Source organism: Pleurodeles waltl, chromosome 1_2, assembly GCF_031143425.1.
Source record: "Pleurodeles waltl isolate 20211129_DDA chromosome 1_2, aPleWal1.hap1.20221129, whole genome shotgun sequence".
Classification (NCBI taxonomy): domain Eukaryota; kingdom Metazoa; phylum Chordata; class Amphibia; order Caudata; family Salamandridae; genus Pleurodeles; species Pleurodeles waltl.
Genome location: NC_090437.1, coordinates 925,065,217 through 925,085,035, shown reverse-complemented (window position 1 = coordinate 925,085,035; position 19,819 = coordinate 925,065,217). Strand labels below are relative to the sequence as shown.

Here is a 19,819-nt window from a genome sequence, read left to right as displayed (position 1 = left end):
ACGTCCAAGTGCTCCTCCACAAACAATAATTGCTAGAATATTTAGCTATAGAAACCACAACACGATGCTACAGGCAGCTCCCACACATGGAGACTTACATGTTGAAAATGGTATTGCCTGGTTAGTCCCAGACTCCACGTTGCAGATACAGAGGCAGCGCAGAAGCTTTGAGGAAGTTAAGAAGGCCTTAAAAGACAAAGAACTGAAATACAAGATGCTCTGCTGGGCAAAATGTAATGTAATTGCAGAAGGGAAAACCTGGCACTTCACCACACTGGAGGAAGATTGGAACTGGCTTGAGGGGTAGCAAGGCGTGGGCAGAAGGGAAGCCAAATGGTACAGAAATGATCCCAGGCTGGACTGGAGGAAGCAGCGAGATCCCAGCGATGCAGAAGTGCAACTGTAGGGGGGCCACTCCACTGGACTCTTAAGCCGCATGGTACAGTGACTTTTTCTGGGGGCAAAATCAGTCGGTGGGGGTAAGACAAGCTTGACTGTAAGGGGTATGCACTGCTGTCTATACAGATGGGGTAACCATTTAGTATAGAAGTTATACTGGTCTAAATCGGCACAACAGCCTTGAAACACCCACATATGTTTGAGTTTTTGGGGGAACAGGCTAGCTTCAAATTGAGGGGGGGTGATTTTCAACTCACAGTGCAGGGTAGCAGGAAGGGGGGAGTTTAATGAGGAGGTTGATCTGTTAATGTTTTGTTGTATGTTGGAACATGGTTGCAGCAGCTCAGGTCACTATCCAAATGCGGTATGCGTACTCTATACAATGGCCACTGGTAGGCCATGTCTCAATGCTGACATACCATTAGGACATGGTGCAGAGGATTCCCACTAGTATCACACCAACGGCAACATTAACACAGTGTAGTTTGATCGTATGGACCTGAAATGTGAATGGTCCTGGCGGCAATATCAAGCAGGCATTGGTCCTTTAATACATCCGCAAACATACACCCTGACTTGGTGTTAATCCAGAAGACACACCTTTGGAGGACAAACTACAAAGCCCTGGACAGGTTTGGGTACAAACTATTAGCACATGTAGGCTATCCATCCGATTCACTAGGTGCAAGGATACTAATCAAGAAATATATCCCACACGCACCTGGGATGACCCAACAGGCACCTATTTTACCTGTCAGGCACTTGGGAAGGCACAACACTGATCCTTATACATACCGCCTCTTCGCCAGGTCCAGGTTCAAACCCTCCCCGTGCTCTTCCTAAAAATGCCTCCAGGGCTTCTCAGAGTGGAGGGTCATACCAATGCTGTTCTGGGCCCCGGCCTATACAGGATGCTAGATGCTGCCATGTGGGGCGAGGACTGGGCTCTTTGGTGGATGCCCTGGGGCTAGTTGACCCATGGCACCTAGATAACCCAAACACATAAGGCTACATGTACTTCCCTGCAACACACAAGTTTCTCACATACAGACCAACTCTTCACTGTGCACATATGCTGTTAAATTTCGAGCGACTATCATCAGGCCCAGAGGGATCTTCAACCAGTCGCTGGAGGCGGTCCACCTCCAGGATGCGGGCCACACTTTTGTGCTAGCTCCCAGGATAGATCTATGGCATATGAGGGATACACATAACAAGGTCAAACTGAAGGAAGGGGCAGATACCTATTTTCGGTAAAATGCTGGACAGTTGCCTCCGCGTGCACCCCATATGAGGCCTATAAAACAGTCATACAGGGCAAGCTCAGGACCTCATAGAAGGTAAAAAAAAAAGTTTTTTTAAAAAGAACACAAAACGTAAATGTACTGAAACAGAAAGAGACATCAAAGAACTAGAGTCCAGGGCACTACTGGAGAACTCAGATGATCTCCGCTGCCAACTGTTCCTCAGACAGAGTGATCTGAGGGATCTAGTGGAGGAGAGAGCACAACTCTTTGCCTTAGCTATGCAACACCAACTGTACAATGTGGGCGACAAAGCAGTGAGTAAACTATTGACCTGGTTAGAAAAGCGGGACAATGCCTGGTCCTGGGTGCTTGAGGTGATGGATGAAGAGGGTGGGCCTCAGACAGCTAATATGAATATAGCTAACACATTTGACGCGTACTAGAAAGGGCTATACCAACCCACTACAACAATGTCGGCCAATGACTGTGTGGATTTCCTAAAAGCAGTTAGCTTCCACTTGTCCAGAATTGGGAGGGAGGCACTGAAGGCTGACCCAACAACAGCCGAGATAGCATTTGCCACACAAGACCTTTAATCAGGAAACGTCACAGGCTTCAACCAGCTTCCAGTGGAGCTCTATAAGGGATTAATGAACAAGATAGCCCTGCACATCCTGACCATCTTCCAGGTGACTCTGAAGGACGGTGCCCTCCAGCACGACCAAATGATCGCCACAATCATTGTCATCCATGAATCAGGTAAACCACCAATGAGCTGTAGCTCTTACAGACAGAAATCCTTATTAAATGTCAAGACCAAAGTCCTGCAAAAGCCCCAGCAAATAGACTTTACTTCAATAATCCACCAAGACCAATAGGGCTTTAAGCCCCATAGAAGCACACAGCTTAACCGGCACCGCCTAGATGAAGCGCTGCATATGACAACTGGCCTCAGAGCATAGGAAGCAGTCCTGATGGCCTTAGACACAAAAAATGGCATTCAATAGTATTATATAGAACTATATTTTCGCAGCACTGTAGAAATTAGGATTTCAAACTAAATTCTGCAACTCGGTTAAACTCTTCTATCAAGAACCATTGGCGAGGGTCAAATTGAATTGTGCAGTCTCTAACCAGTTCGCTTTGCACAGGGAAACGAGACACGGCTGCCTTCTCTCTTCCATTATTTTTGCATTGGCACTAGAACCAATAGCGACCTGGGTGTGAAGACCCACTGGTGCAAGGTGTAAGCATAAATGGTGTCTCTCTACGTGACGATGTGCTGCTCTACCTACCCCAACCAACCCTCTCAATTGATAGAATCCTGCAAATATTCCAGATCTTTGGAGACCACTCATGATATTGCATCAACTGGTCCAAATCTGTAGTTTTCCCACTAAGAAGAGGCCTGTGCTGTGAGGCACCAGTGGCTGTGGAAGGGGGTCTCAGGATCCATGTCACCAGGGACCCACAGGGTTTCCTTAAAAGAAAAACCTCCTCCCGCAGATAGATTGCTTGCAAATAGATGTAACAAATGATGAAAGTTCCCCCCTCTTCTTTACATCTACCAGAACACACCTTACCGGATCCCACCAGGGCTTTTCCAGTGGATCGATTGCACACTCAGTATCCTCTTGGGAGTGGTGCAATCCCACACCTCACCTTAAGCAACTCCAGAGGCAGGTGTACGACAAGGCCCTGGCAAACCCAGATGGTATTAAATATTACTGGGCCTCGCAACTGGTAGTGATAAATGATTGGGCCTTCTCAGACGGAAGGAGCCGGTATATTGCGTAGACAGGACGAAGGAAGCATGTAACAGCCCTGTACAGGTGACGTATGGAAAGTGTGCTACCAGCCCACACCCAATTGGCTGTACAGATTTGGAGAGAGGCAAACAATGCACTGGGATGCAAATGCACACTTACTGAAATGAAGCCCCTTTACGACAGTGACCTACTGCAAGAAGTCAGCAAACTGGAAGGCTTCTCCAAATGGGAGTGGATTGGCCAGCGGATCTTTCACCTTCCGGACACAGAGCATTACCATTATTTATACACAACTGAGACACTGGGCACTACACTCCGAGGTCATAATAGCCGTCACATGAGATCTTACCCCCACTTCGCAATTTGTTAGACAATCGGGAGCCACAAGGTGAAACAACTCCTTTTTATGCTCTTTATTGCTCTCTTCGCTCATTGCCTCAATACAGCGACATGTAACATTCTGGGAACATATACTCAAGGAAGACATTTCTGAAGTAAAATGGAGCAAGTTATGGAGATATTTTCCCGAAATTTAACTACTTTATAGGTCTGAGAGAAGCACACTACAAAATATTCTTTGATTGGTATCTGTATCCCACTAAGCTGAAAGAAAACCTTTCCCAACACTTCAGGCCTGTGCTGGAGTGGGTGGGGACTCTGGGGGGTTTCTGCCACATATGGTGGGAATGCCTAATGAACCATCCCTTTGGACTGAGATACTTGCCTGAATCAAGGACATATTAGGATATCTGATCCCAAATGCAATGGGGTTTGTGCTTTTGAGCCTATGAGATGATACCTTAAATGACAAACTCGTAGTGATAGAGCCATCATGTGGCTATCTTTGGGCATAGCCAAAATGGCATTAGCCGCAGATTGGAAGAAAAAGGAGGCCCGACAATGACACATTGGCACGCTCTCTTGTGGCAAGCTCTCACAAGGGAGAGAATGAAAGGCATCCTTCTAGAGGAGTTCAATAATTTTGAGTTTGCTTGGGGTCCCTTGGTATCCTACCTTTCCAGAGGTCTGTGGCTGACTGCTGCCCCACACGAAACAGGAAGCTTCATCTCTTCCAATTTTAAAGCTAGAGAACGTGCTCCCCTTCAACAACGCTTATACTCCCCCATTCCGATGACCACCATAGGGACTATGAGCTTCCACTAGTAAATGCCCCATGATGCAATCAGGCTGTGTATCATCTATGTACCTTGGTATCCACTTGATTGTTTTTAATTTTCCTTCCCTCGTGTGATAGAAGGACTTTGGTGCTAAACTTTTTAGAAGGAATAGTATGAGAAAAAGGTCAGGAGAAAGAAAGACATTTGGGACTTGAGGAGTTACAACATAGAGCATGCTAGTTACGTTATTTGTGAAAAACTCACCAATCCCATTTCTTATCTTTAGACCACGCACTGCTGTACATTCAAACAAGAGCAAGGGAATTGCAATATGAAAGTGAACTGTTTAACAATATTTAATAAAAAAAATGTTGGAGTACACAATTTATTGGTGCGGTCATCTGTATGAATCCAGTGATGATGCAGCCATTCGCAGAGTGTGAGAAAACCGCAAGATGAATTTAAAGCCAAAGAAAGCATTTTAAGAGTAGGATTTCACACATTGGGAAGACTGGTCTCACAGCAGCACTATACCATCCAATGACTGTGTAATTTAACCCTCGGGCAGTTGAAGCCTGAATGTGCACACTACTGTACAGATGAGCTGTTAAACCTCATCGACTGGACGCCATCTCAATGTGCTGGATGGTTCCATCTAGTGCCTAGATGAAACAGTACTAGTCACACACATTGGGAGATGCAAGGGCTACACAGATAGGTTCATACTCACCCAAGAAATAGCCCAAAGTCAAGGTTTCTTGCATGCAACAACTTGCCTGGTAATATGAAAAAAACGTATTTGTATTGGTTAACCATCATATGTATTGACCTACAATGTACATTTCCTGTATGTAACTCATTCAAACAAACATGAGGCATCTCTTTCTTTGCTCATTTACCAAGGGACCGGTCTAATCCGCAGCCAACACTGTTTCGAATAGAACAACCTGCTTTGAATATAATAGCTCAGAAAGATGCCACTTACAGACATGCAATAAATTAGCACAAGCACATATAAAAGGAGAACGAATATTTTACTCTTTATAAAAGGTACCTCATTACAGCATGGATTTGTACCTTGTATTACAATATAATTCACTGCAAGTAATTTCTCGAAGATTCATTTTTGTAATTGTCTTTACTGAGACCAAGAGACTGATCGCACCTGGTAGAATCTCTGTTCCCTGTAAGGTAAGGTGCGTGCCCGAGCTCCCGCTCAGCCACCTTTCTTGTGCCGTGCCCAGGAAGTGCGGGTGCCCAGCCAGTGCGGGAGCACGGAGGCCAACATCAGCAAAGCAATCCGTTAAGCAGTGCAGCACCCCAGCTGTGTGTGCTGAGTTCCTGCCGTGTTCCATGACTGCTGGTTTGCAACTCTTTATTTTTTTCAGGGAAACCAGGGTGGTTTCAGCATAGCAAAGAACAGAGGTGGTACACTGGCAACATATGTTTGTTATAGCTTCTCACAGAAAGACTGCACTTTCAAGCAAAAGATTTGGACTGACCGGAACTCTGTCACTGATATGACGGAGCAACTCGTCTGCCGAGTTCTAAATCAAGCCCTTAGTGTTTGAGAGAGTATCTTCCAAATAAGACTATTTTAAGAATGTCTTTTTTTGGGCATACTTTTCTCTTTCTCCCTCCTCATAATGATCCTCATCATAATTAACACCCACCCACCCTAACAGCAGAGGATCAGAGGTACCTTGCCAAATTAGGCATGGGGCCCACCACATGCTGTTAAGTACCATGAAACGCTGCCAAGTGTCATGAAACGCTGCCTGTTGCTTCTAGAAAAAGAACATTGCATTTTCGTGGTGCAACTTAATATTTGTTATAAAAATAAATCCTATGCGCTAACAAAAAGTCCTGCTACTAAGGTATTGGTACACCACTGTATCATAAATAAGCAAGTTGTTTAACTATGACATACAATTATTTTGACACAGGTTAAGTTTATATATGATTGATGCAGCGTTCAAGGATGTCATACTGTTAGAACGCAATGTATTACACAGCAAAATAATCCACGTGTCTGCTATATTATGCCACAAACGCACAACCCGTAGTCAAATAATGTCTGCTCGCCTCACCCATATCTCTTAACCTATGACCTCTATTCCTAAATCTGAGCCTCTCCCATGTCATTTTCACCAGCGTCTCTCATTGCTATTCTCAATCTTCTGTGCTGTGTTATCTACCTCTCTCCTGACAGGCGTTGGCATTTTGTCTCTCACAATTCGCCTGCCATGCACCTCCTCACTCCTCTGTTCTATATCTTTCCACCCCATGCCTTACTTTATCTTTTCTCCCATGTCTCACACCTTTTCATGCCATCTCTTTCCCTAAGCTTTATATTCTTTCTACCCCATATCTTGCATTCCATTATCCACCTTCCTGTGCCATCTCTAGCCACCTCTTCCCTGTTCGGATTCTTTTTTTAAGTCTCACTTTCATCTCTGTCTCCTTGCTGGTCATTCTTATCACCCTTTTGTCTCTCACTGTCTCTAGGCCCTAGTGTCGCTATTCCCCGTCTCCCTCACCCTCTTTCCATTCTGTCCCTTCCTTCACTCTTCACTCTCACTATCCACCATGTCTCTTGTACATTGAGGGCAAACTTTCAGAACATAAATGTATGACAGTTCCTTGTCTGCGGTGTCCTTACATGCGGCATTTGGGTACTTCGTATGTGACTGTCCGAGTGCCACTGTATAACAAGCTAATGGAGAAAAAACTGTATCTGCGATCGATAGGTCTATATTTTTTCTTTGAATACACATGCAATTGTACAGTTTATAATGAAACTAGGAACACTGCAAGTACTGGAATGAAAATGAAAATGTACCAGGGCGAACTACTTGTGCCTGAAGCTGTGCCATGGATTGGAACAGCTTAGCTGTTTTGGTGAACTTGTTCAGCTAATCCTCTTTTAAATACAAGATATTCCGGCAGCAAATGCAAAATGTCCCCCAGGGCGGAGGCAGCAGTTCTGGCAGGACAGAGGAGGGGCGCTTTCTGAACGTTGCTGCACAGTCGATTGGATTCCCCAAAGCCTGGGGGCTACGGGTGCAGGGGTACCTTTGGGTGTCAAGAATCTTCGTCGGATCTGGTCGCAGTTGTGGGGGGGGTCCTCTGGTTTCAGGCTGCAGGCGTCCTCGTGTTGGTCAGGAGGGGTCAACCCAGCGTGGACACAAGGTCAGAATCGTCTGGGGACCTGCTCTGGACTGATGGCCACCTGGATACGGGCTGTGGGCATCGGGTGCAGAGTAGGCAGGGCTTGCAGGTCAAGGGTGGTTCTGGAGCTCTCTTTGGAGTTTCTCGGCGAATGGGCCGCTGTCCTCTGAAGCTCTTGGTCCTCTGCTGGGCAGGCAGTCATCTGAGTGTTTTGTAGAGGTCCCTGATCCTGCAGGATGCGTCGCCTTTTTGGTGCAGCTGCAGACAGGCCGGTAGGGCTGGGGCCAAGTCAGTTAGTGTCTGGAGTCTTCTCTGCTGGGGTCAGCTAAGCACTCCTTCTTGCTTCTTTTCTTCTTGAGGTTGCCAGGAATCTGGTGAGCTAGGTTCAGGGGTGCCCCTTAAATCCTAGATTATGTGGTGTTACAGGGGTCAGAGACAGTAGCCAATGGCTACTGTCCCTGATGGTGGCTACACCCTTCCTGTGCCCACTCCATTTGGCGAGGGGGCACATTCCTAACCTTATTGGTCCCTGTCCTCTAAACCTAGATGGAGGATTCTGCATGGAGGGGAGCCACTTCATCTCTGGACTCCTTAGGGGTGGTCACTCCTCCCTGTTTTTCCTACTTTTATCACCGGACTTACTGCCAAAGGTGGGGCTTCGTCCAGGGGGCGGGCATCTCCACTAGCTGGAGTGCCCTGGGGCACTGTAACGGAAGGCCTGAGCTTTTAAAGGATCACCTCCAAGTGTTGGAGTTCCTGCTGGGGGGAGGCGTGAAGCACCTCAACCCAGAGCAGGCTTTGTTCCTGACTCCAGACAGCACAAAGGCTCTCACCCCATGGGGTCAGAAACTTGTCTTTTAGTGGCAGGCTGGCACAGACTGGTCAGCCTTACACTAAAGGGTTGGTTAAAATACAGATGGCATCTCTAAAATTCCCTCTGGGTGCATTGTACAATAAATCCAACACTGGCATTAGTGTGTGTTTATTGTGCTGAGAAGTTTGATATCAAACTTCTCAGCCTTCAGTAAAGCCTTCATGGAGCTGTGGAGTTTGTAATAACAAACTCCCAGCCATGTACTTAGTATGGTCACACTGCACTTACAATGTCTAAGAAAGGACTTAGGCACTGTAGGGGCATGCAGCTATGCCCTCACATGTGGTATAGTGCACCCTGCCTTAGGGGTGTAAGGCCTGCTAGAGGGGTGACTTACCTATGCCACAGGCAGTGGTTGGTGGGCATGGCACCCTGAGAGGGATGCATTGTCGACTTTACCTTTTTCTCCCCACCAGCACACACAATCTGCAATGGCAGTGTGCATGTGATTGGTGAGGGGTCACTTGGGGTGACATAATACATGCTGCAGCCCCCCTAGGGACCCTCCCAGATCACAGGACCCTTGTCCCACTGGTACCTTTTACAAGGGACTTAGCTGTGTGCCAGGGGTGTACCAATTGTGGGAGCAATGGTGCAGTTTAGGGAAAGAACACTGGTGCTGGGGCCTGGTTAGCAGGATACCACCACACTCAGTCAAGTTAGCATCAAAATCAGGCAAAATGTGGGGGGAACCATGCCAAAAGGAGAACTTTCATACACAGGCAACCCCTATTAGTTAGTAAGACAGTGTCTAGAAAGCAAGGGCTCTCTAGTGGTAGCTATGTTTAGCAGCCAAGACATATCTAGGTGGCGTGTAAAGCACTTGCAATACCACAGCAGTCACATAGCAACTTATCACACATGAAAAGAACTAAAGTGTTGCAAAAATAAAGATACTTTATTACAGTAACACTGAAGTAAATTACTTATAGGAAACCACCCAACTGGAGGTAAGTACACACTATATATTCCCCAGTAAGTATTAGGAATTATCATAGAAAACAACAAGCATTGGCAAAAAATAGCAGAAAATAGCTAGGACACTATTGGGGGTGGGGGGGAGATAAACCATATACTAAAATAGTGGAATAGTAGACTTTCCTACAAGCGCCTCTTTGTACAAAGTGAGCGGAGGTCTATCATTATACGTGACTTATGCATTTTAGTGCGGTGATGAGGACAGCAGCACTGAAATGGATTATTCTAACCCCTGATGCTTTGTACTTGGCAAGGCTGCTTGCCTTGTGTAACACTGTTCTTTCCGCCTCAGGTGACAAGTTCCACACCATCGGGACCCAGTAGGTCAGGACTATTTCAGTCTAAGTGAATGACATGCTCCATCAATGGACTTCTGGGTGCCTCTGGAGCATTTTTAGAAGGACTACTTAGGGGCCGCGACTGGTCACTCATGTCTCCACTTCACCTGTCATAGTGCAAATCAATTCTGTGAGTTACAGCTTTGCTTGTAATGCTGTAAAGCTAGAACAGTTTCCAGCATGCAGAGTGTTGTGTAGTAAGAAGGCAAGACAGACTCAAGGAATCATACATGACGCAGGGAACACATTGTATAATACAAGTGGAGCAGGAGGAACAGGGCCCCAAATCACTAGAAAAACCACCAGCTTGAGCTGCAGGAAAATCAAAGGGGGAGAAGAAGTAATCCTAAATCTAGAGGAATTCAGGAGCATATGGATTGGGAGCAGGTGGACTACGTCCAGGGGGAGGGCCAGGAACAGGAGAACGAGGACAAGGACCAGAAATAGGAGAGGAAGAAGGACCTGGTATTGGTCCATGAAGAGCAATAGGAACTAGATGTGGAGGACTTTTTATCTGCCCTGCAAGGTGAGGAAGACAAACACTAAAAGGACTATCATTAGAAGGAGCAGGAGGAACTGAACTACAAAGATCAGTGCTAAAAGTGTCAAGAGGACCAGGATCAGCGTCAGGGGGAACTGGAAGACCAGAGATAGGAGTACCAGAAGCAGGAGTACCTAGGAGCTGAAGAAAAAGAAATGGAAAGTGGACCTGGGCAGGAGAAACAGGATCAGAAACACAAGGACCAACTAAGAGGCCACTGGGAGGTCCACAAATACCGGATGAACCAGGGCAGAGGGACCATGACTTGGAGAACAAGGACAAGAAGAACCACAACCAGATGAAGACAAGTAAGACCAGAGGTAGGAGAACAGTGTCCAAAGGAATTCGAAGGGCCAGAAGGGCCAAGCAGATCTGAAGTAGGAGGAAGTGGATCAAAAGTGCCAGGAGCAGGGCGGTGAACAGGAGGGGTCATTTCATTTACTTATAACTCCCTAGTAAATGGCATTACATGTACATGGAGCCTGTAAGTTACACGTGAGCTGCAGCACTCATTGCGACACCCACTAAAGTAGCACTGTAAAACATGTCTCAAGCCCGTCTCTGCAGCTTGCAGTGCAGTTCTAAACTGTCATTTTGACCTGGCAAAATAAACCATTTGCCAGGCCTAAACCTTCTTTTTTGAAACTTATACATCACCAATAAGGCAGACCACAAAGGCATGGTATTTAAAACATAGGACATGTGTACTTAAGGTTTATATGTCCTGGCACTGAAAAGTTCTTTTCAGTTTGGGAGCATAAAGAAAAAAATCCTCAACTAAAGTGAATTACATTTTAAAACCCTTTTTAATAATAAAGTTGATTAAATCCTCTTTAATACTTAAGTTGAATTATAACGTACTATTCTTAAAATGCCACTTCGGGAACGTTGGCCTTTTTCTGCCTAAACCAAATGTGCTTTTCTGCCGGTGTCCAGGGTCACATGACTGTTCACGGCACTCCTGTGGTGTGATGTGTATTCCTTCGAAATAGGGGACATAAGGACCTTGGGTCTGGGGAAGAGTGTGCCTCTCCTGAGCAGGGTGACCTGTGGGGTTGTAATCAGATCTTCCAGAGCTTCAAAGAGAAAACGGAGAGCTGTGCCCACCCCTAACGGACTTCTGAAGCTGCCTTCCCTGTCACTGGCAAATGCAGGCCTTACCTAGTCCTGCTTTCCCTTTGTTATACTGGACAAAGAGGAGCCGGGTAGAGAATAAATAGAAGAGCTGCCTGAAATCAATTAAAAGGGTTGGACGAAGGAGGAGACCCCCACACACAGGCTGGCACTGGGAGTAAAGGTTGCACCCTCAAAACCTCTCATCAGAACCTTCCTGGACCTGTGGAGAATCAGGACTGCTCTCCTGTCTGAAGACTAGACCTGCTTGCCTTGAACCAAGGATCCCAGATAAGATTCCACGGGCCAGTTGGCTGACTTTTTGTTTTAGCTACCGGCTAACCACAAGCCTTCCCTGCAAATGTCCAGGTGACCGCTAATAACTGGGCCAACCCGAATCCTCCTTCTGGCCTCTGCTGCAATCAGTCCTAACCCCGCAAGAAGTGCTTTCCCAGGTCCTGGACCCTTGGTTGGTGCCAGAGTATATTGCTCCTACTTCAGAACTGCAAGAACTGGACGACAGGTGAAAATCCAGAAGTCCTGGGCTGTTTGCATCGCAAAGAACCATTCCCTGTCTCCTCATGAACACAACTGGACTTCACCGAGGGCAGTGCAGGAGCTGCATCTGACAGCCGACATGACCTTCCCAGATAGTCTCTGGACTTCACCTGCATGGTGCTCTTAGTGTCAGGAAGGACTGCATACGTTTCCTGCCAATGTGAAGCTCCAACCGGCAACCAGCACTTCACAACAACAACGATCCCCCAGCGGTCAACCCTCAAATGACGACCGGTCTTCGCATCAACAATGATCTCCCCATGCTCTGACTGAGGCTTGCATGGAACTGGACTAAGTAGAAAGTAAACTTTCCCCTGGGGCACTCCTGATTCCTGTATCTGACCTGCGCGACTTAGCAGTGAGTTATAACTCCTGACTTTGACCTGGGCCAGTGCAACCACATAACTACGATTGGCACTTTGTGCTTCTCTACACTACTTTTAGTTAAAAAAAAAAAAAATTAAGTCATAACTCCGGTTCTACCTTTTGTGGTTTTGGTGTCATTTATTAAAATTTACTCCATCTTTCAAAATTGATTTGGGATTTTCCTTGTGTTGTGTTTTTACGTTATTACTGTTTGAATGCTGCATAAATACTTTACTAATTGCCGCTAAGTTAAGCCTAACTGCTTTGTACCAAGCTCCTAGAGGGTCAAGCAAAGGTTATTTGATTACTTTTGTGGGCCACCCTGACAAGGGTAGAGTTTATTACTTGAGTGGGGCTCCCACCAACTCTCAACTGATAACCCAATGTCTTACATTGGTTTTTCTGTACTAAGTTCTCTAGATGTATGAACTTAAGGTTAACTAAGCACCTGTTTGTCATCCTACCTAGTATATAACAGGCACCAGTGCTTAATTTGTAAAGAAAAAGGTGCCGGTGCGCACAGCCCTCCTCTTAAACACGCGGTTGCTGCAATTAAGTGTGAGAACACGGAATACTGAGGCGGTGTAATCCTGAAGCCGCCTCAGGCCTCTTCAATCCAAATAATGCCACTGCCTGCCCCTTCAGCTCATTCTTGCAGCTTTCTACTTTCTCCCTTTATGACATTTTCTCGTTTTTTCCCTTCCTCTGTCTTTTCCATATGTGTCGCTTGCTCGCAGCAAATGCTTGGGCAGAAGAATAAGCCCCGGCCCTAAAAAATAAGTGCCGGTGCTCAGCACCGGAAACAACAAGCACAAATTAAGCACTGGCAGGCACAGGCCCCCAGTCTAAAAAGGAGCATTGGGTTAGCCTGCTCCACCCATTCCTGGAGCTTGTCTCATGCTGAAACCAGCATGAGAGCAGCTCCAGGAATGGGTAGGTTTGTTGGCTGTGCGCTGGCTGCAGACGGAACAGACACCAGAGACTGGAGTGGAATCGCACATTAGGGGATGGCCCGATCCTGCTTAGTATGGTATTTGACATAGGTCCTCCTGACAGAAGCTGGCACACAGCACATCAGTGTAGCAGTAACCATTGTTGTCGTTTCACAGTATAGCATGCAGGGATAGTCAACAGGCCCAGCCACCCACTGGCCAATCAAAGACTGAAAGCTGTGAACAGCATAGACGGTATGAACAGTATTGCAATAGCGACACACTCAGTGGCCAGTTACGGTAGAGGGAGAAGAACGCAAAGCATAGCGTGCACAGTGAGGGAGAGGGCACATGCATAGAAATAACTGAGGCGAACAGAAAAGCAGAAGAAGAGCGACCAGGGAACACTGAAGCAAGTAGAGAGAGTGGCGCACAGAGGCAGAAACAGATGGAATAAAATACTGAGGTAGAGAGGCGGTAAGCAAGAAGAAGAGGGAGTCTAAGAGAAAGGTAGTTCAAAGATATTAATTACACAAATAAAATACATTTACAATTTAGATTGACATTGAAAAAGAGGAAGATGGACATGAAAATGAAGTCACGGAGAATGTGGAGCAACACACCAGCAAACATAAATGACTACTGCTGGGGACTGAAACATCGCATCACACGTATACATGAAAAACAGAAAAAACAGAGACTTGCGCGAGGAAAAGCCATTGAGAGAGGCAGAGAAAAAGAGAGGGGTAAAACAAAAAAAAACAAAAAAATCGAGTGGACATGACAGAGAGATGTATCCATGACACAAACAGCGAGAAAAAAGAGCACAGAAACGGAGCGAGCAGAAGAGAGAACCTAAAGCGAGGTAGAGGGAGAGAAGCTAGAGAGAAAGGGAGGGACACACGTGAGGGAGAGAGTGCGAGGAAAAGAATGAGACAGAAAGGGTCAGTGAAGGGCAGAGAGGCGAACAGAGGGGTCTCGGGGGAGGCACAGCTAGAGGCAGAGTGAGAAAGTTGCGAGGAGGCAGGTTCTGCTGATGAAGCACTGCCTGGGGCTGGCGAGGGGTCCTGAAGCAGGGGAACCATGGAGGCTCCGGCAGAGGTGCACCTTCGGAGACTGTGAGCACGCTCCGCTGCCCCTGTGGTTGGCCCCAGTGCTTCTTTAATTCGCACCAATATTTTACTGCCGGTTACCCTCGTCTCTCACGATTTATTGAATGTATTTAAAACTCTGGGGCAGGCGCAGCATGCGTGAAAAAACAACTCTTATGTCACGCTGCCTGAGTCAAGCGCTAGGGAACTGCATTCCAGCAGTTTCTGCCTCACTCTTATTCCCAGTTTGGGCCTCAAGCGTTAATCTATTTTTAATCTATAATAAATAATTGCGGCTTGCAAGGGAATGCATACTTATGAAACAAAAAAGGATTTTCTAATAAAGTTCTGACGCTATAACTGTGATAATCTGGTAGCCACACACAAAATAGCTTTTCTAAGCCATAACTATAGGAGTGTTCAGGCGGAGGGTGCTGTATGCTCTTGACTAGTGGAAGAATGATGTACAATTTTCGTTTGTTTGCGTGTTACAATTTAGTTGATGTGCGGTATGAGCTCTAAGGCAGCATTTTGTTTGTCATGGGTCATCCGTTTAAGGTAGCTGATTGGTTTGCAAGCATGAATGAGGACGTTTTTGTGTTGGCGCAACGGGCACCAAAAAGCAGATTCACATGAGAAATGTAATGGCATTGTTGTTTTATAGTGGGCCACAATGGTATTTGTGTTGTATAATCGTGGCGCGTATCCTCTGCCAGCCTTAAGGTTACATGACCTTCAAGGTACCATTGATGGAAGGACTGGAAGGTGGAAGATGGTTGTGGCTCATGAAATTACAGGTGAAGCATGAGCTTCTATCATCAAATACTGTGACTTGACTAAAACGTTTGACTGAAATAAACAGAGTGGAGACAAAATGTCTGAGTCTGTGTCTTACGTATCATCACTGTGACCCCTGTATCATTCGTAGGCGCCTAGATGCTCCGTGCTATACAGGTTTCGTGCTTAGGTCTGTTGTGCTGAGGACTTCATATATAAAAATAATGCTATGCATACAGAAGAATAACTCGTGGGCATGCGTGACCTGATGGTGCTTATCGCTGGTGAAATTGGCGAACTGTAATAATGACGGTGTTGTTTTTTGTGTGTTTTTTTTTTTTTACATATTTTGTGGGCAGTCGTGGAACAGTAGTATTCAGATTGCATGTAATACTCGAACTAGCACAATATTAGTAATTCTTAGCATTTTTATTACATTGCTCTTATTGCAGTCTCAAGCTGTATCCTGTACAACTGGAACAACTTGTCTCTATCGATCCCTGCACTCACTCAATCAGCCATGCATGTGCTCACCTGCTGACACAGCCATCCATCATGTATTCAACCATCATCCATGCTCTCACCCTCTCATCCATTCATTCACTTTCATCCAGTTACTGGGCACTCAGTTATCGGCTCATTCCTCCAGCCAACGTCTCATTCTCACATTCACCCACAGAACGACACACATTAACCTATAAGGCTATGATATGCTATCAATCAATGAAGAAGCACATGCACTTTAGAAAGTAGCCAGATATATTGGTTTTGCCAAGGCATGTTTTAGTTCGGTGATCATGAAATATAAGTCAAAAAGAGTGCCATTGACAGATGCTGAATCAGCCCATAGAATTCACCTGTAGGGTGTAGTTGCGATACTTTCCGTATTTTTATATTGCACACTGCCTTTTCAGAACCACTCTGTGTTCTGAAAAGCTTCAAAAGCTGCTCCTTTGTAAAATGCACTTAATGTTGACAACTAAATACGAGCTGTCTGGTTAGTGACAGTGTGTCTGCAAACAAAGCGCAAGCAGCACCTCCAATTTTGTGTAGTATGTGCTTTTACGCCCCACCACTTTCAAATGTTGCTAGCCGCCACAGTGGGGATTGGTGTTTACTTTTTTTTCTCCGACTGCAGTCAGAGGAGTTTTTAAAATGAATTATGTGATTATAGGAGGTTGTTTGCTATACATAACAAAATGCAAATATTTGTAAATGAACAGCAGGCATCCAGCAGTTAAGAAAGCATAAATGAAGCACTTTTTTTTGTAATTCTGAAGTGTGTTAGAAACAGAGATTTTAAGAAGATCAAAACAAACTACAACACTTACTTGGCACATATAAATATTTGCAGAAACCAGATTTCCACACATTATCATTTAGGTTATATGTTTTTTTATCAGTAAACCTGTATGTCTGCACATATTTAGTGGCCATTCTAATGGAAAATGTGCTGTCTTTCAATAAATAACAATGCACTACCACACAATGCTTTAGTTATATTCACAAATCGCCCCCTCATGTCCTTTAAAGGTAGGTGGGTCGCAAAAGTTTGCTGTTCTAAAAAGTGTGTCATAGGTCTACAACGTTTTGGAACCACTAAACTAAATAGCAATATTTTGGGTTCCAGCACATAGTTTTCTACACTAAAAACCTTTTAGACTTTCTAACCTTTCTAAAACCCTAAAAAGCTAAACATCTCAACCCAAACTCTCATTTGCAGTCAGTAACCCAGCAAAGTATTTACTGAAGCTCTTCACGGAGGAGCGTAAAACAATGAAGACTCCAAGCACAATCATTTTTCAATTGCCATTTCTGTCTCTGCTGTTACGCAGCTCTCACCATCTCTCTATGTGCTACACCTCCAGCACACTAATGTTGATATTGGATTAATCAGTGATGACGAGCACAACAAAAAGACACCTTTAAACATGAAAAATATTTTTTATACACAAAGTCGCATCCCCTCTGTTGGATTGTCCCACCATGAACCCTCTAACAACCCCAACACCTAGGTACATGGTCAGTCAGGCTCTGCGACCCAGGCCTGAAGGTTAATGACCGACAGGTCGCACAAAACTTAGATCAGATCCCACAAATAGGAAGCAACACTACAATGGTACCCGGAGATTGGCCCCAGCATGCATTCACAAACCACAAAGTTAGATGCCAACTGTATTCACACAGTGACCACGCACTTCTCAGGCCAGACAGCTGGACACGTACTCACTGGCCCACATAATGTCCACACCAGGTCGAGGCCCACCTGCATATCGTATCTGGAATTGTATCTAGGACTCCTTGGCAACTGTTCTCATTTTTTATCTGGGAAATAATTTTTTTAATGACTTTGTTGCTCCCAGAAAAATGTATAAAATGTGCTATATTTCAATGTACCATGAGAGACAGAACTCCAATCCAGCATTAGTTCTTCAGGAAGGTTAGATGAAGACACTATTTTAATAAGGAACCTTTCTTTTTTGTGTACTGGCTTAAGGACACCATCTAATCTTACACCTCCATCGTACCTCATTTCTCACAAAATCCTCTTTTTAAACAGGTGGTATTTAGGCATGAACGAAATGTTTTGTCTAAGAAAAAATATGTAAAGTATAATATCATAAAGGAAAAACAATGTTCCTTCAAATCTCTGAAACAAAAAGAAAGCTCTACGATGAGAATCTTATATCTACAGCTCATTCCACAACTTGTATAAAGAGGTCTCCGCTTTGCAGTACATTCAAAGGCAATGCCTTATTCACATTGTGATGTGAGGATTATCTAATGTACTCATGCTACACCTTTGGGAGTCTCTGGGTGAGTGCCTCTTCTGAAAGAAGTATATTGTTGGGGCTGGTATACTAAAGTATTGTGCATTAGATGCAGTGCCTTTTTTTCATTTTCGTATTATAGAGCATAAGAGGACATTTGACGCCACCTTGGATGTGGTGTATAACTGCAATTACCCACAATAAAGTTTTGTATACTCAATGAATGGTCCACTGACTCGAACTCTGCAGGTAAGGCATAACGGTCTCTTGAGAGCATTTTTAATTCATGTTTATGTTCACACCAGATGCAATGTTAATTGTTAATGCATTACTCTACAGGTTGCCCGCATCTTTTTGTCCTCATGCTACAGGCATTGAATTTCCATTCTTCTCTTGGGGTCGAAACGCCAACAAGCTTTTAACTGGGTCCTGGACTGTACTATCACTCAATAGGAGGGAATTGTCATATAAGCAGTGGACCGTCTGACTGAAGAGTTTGTAAATAGGCTATGGTTGTATGGTGACATGCTGGGTGTAGTTGCCTCTGTGCACTGTGACCCGTTCATAATTGTTTTTATTTTTATTTGTAAATATTCACTTCTTGTCACTTTTTACAAGCACTTTTGATCACTTTTTCACATTACAGAGCAACCAGTTTATTTGGAATACTACAGTGTATGTCATGTAGATTTTATATATATGACATTTTTTGTATTTATATGTGGCTCTAGTGTGTTCTTTTCTCTTTTCCTTTTTTTCATCTGCCATCAGTGAAGTTACGAGTAATTATTCTGCTCTTTGAAAATGTATCTCTTCTGGTGCAAAGCAATTGTTTGCGCTATCCATGTCGACCACTTGCTGTTTGTATTGACCTCTACCTAATGGTACACGGGGTTACCTCATTATCTTGTAATGGTACAAATGAACAGCGAAAAGACAGAAATTCTGCTTTTCGGTAAGCCCCATGCTCACGGGTCAATGACTGGTGACCTCTGGAACTGGGCATGGCCCCTCCTCAAAAAGGTAGTAAAACATTTGAGCATCTTGATAGGTGAGAATCTTTCCCAGCATGCTTGTTCCACTAATGGTGCCTGCTTCAGAATCATGCACCTGCTTAGAAAGGCTTTCAGGTGGTTGCCCCTCCAACCAGAAAAACCCTCACTAAGGCACTGATTGTAAGCCGGCTAGTCTACAGCAACGCTCTTTATGGTTGCAGCAAATTAGGCTCGTTGGCTAAACTCCAGGTGGTTCATAACACTGCCGCTCACCTGGTCTGTAAACTCCCCCCTCGTACCCCTCCTGAGCACACTCTGAAATCCCTGCATTGGCTGCCGGTGAGAAAACACTCCCTGTTTAAACTTCTTTGCCTAGTTCACTAGTTTCTGTCTGGAAACGGCTCCCTCTATCTACAACAGAAACTGTAATTTTACCTGCCCACTCGTAACCTCAGGTACAGTGGGAATTCTCGGTTACGCCCACACTGTATACGTATGGCCAGATATGGTGGGAGATCTTTGTCTTATCTTGCTCCCCCACCACTGGAACAGACTGCCTTTACACTGCAGTCCTGCCCTGATTTTGCCTGCTTTAAAACTGCTCAAAACGTGGCTCTTTTTCTGATTCTATCTTTACTGTTTACGTGCCACGGCGCAGAGAAACCCTAACAATAATAATAATAACAGTAACATGTGGCCAAAGGTAAAATGTTAAAACTTCAGCTCACCCTCAAAACTACAAACTCACAATCATTTGAAGTCAAGACAGTGATGAAAATAT

At 45.0% G+C, this 19,819-nt stretch overlaps 1 protein-coding gene across 1 annotated transcript in view; it reads right to left on the bottom strand.

Annotated features, from left to right (window-relative positions):
- ASAH1 (N-acylsphingosine amidohydrolase 1) overlaps positions 1-19,819 on the bottom strand; it is a 167,253-nt gene that overhangs the window by 95,430 nt on the left and 52,004 nt on the right. Inside the window, exon 7 of the mRNA XM_069200267.1 lies at positions 5,264-5,309. Within this exon, the coding sequence (XP_069056368.1) occupies positions 5,264-5,309 (46 nt within the window). The remainder of the gene's footprint in view (positions 1-5,263; positions 5,310-19,819) is intronic.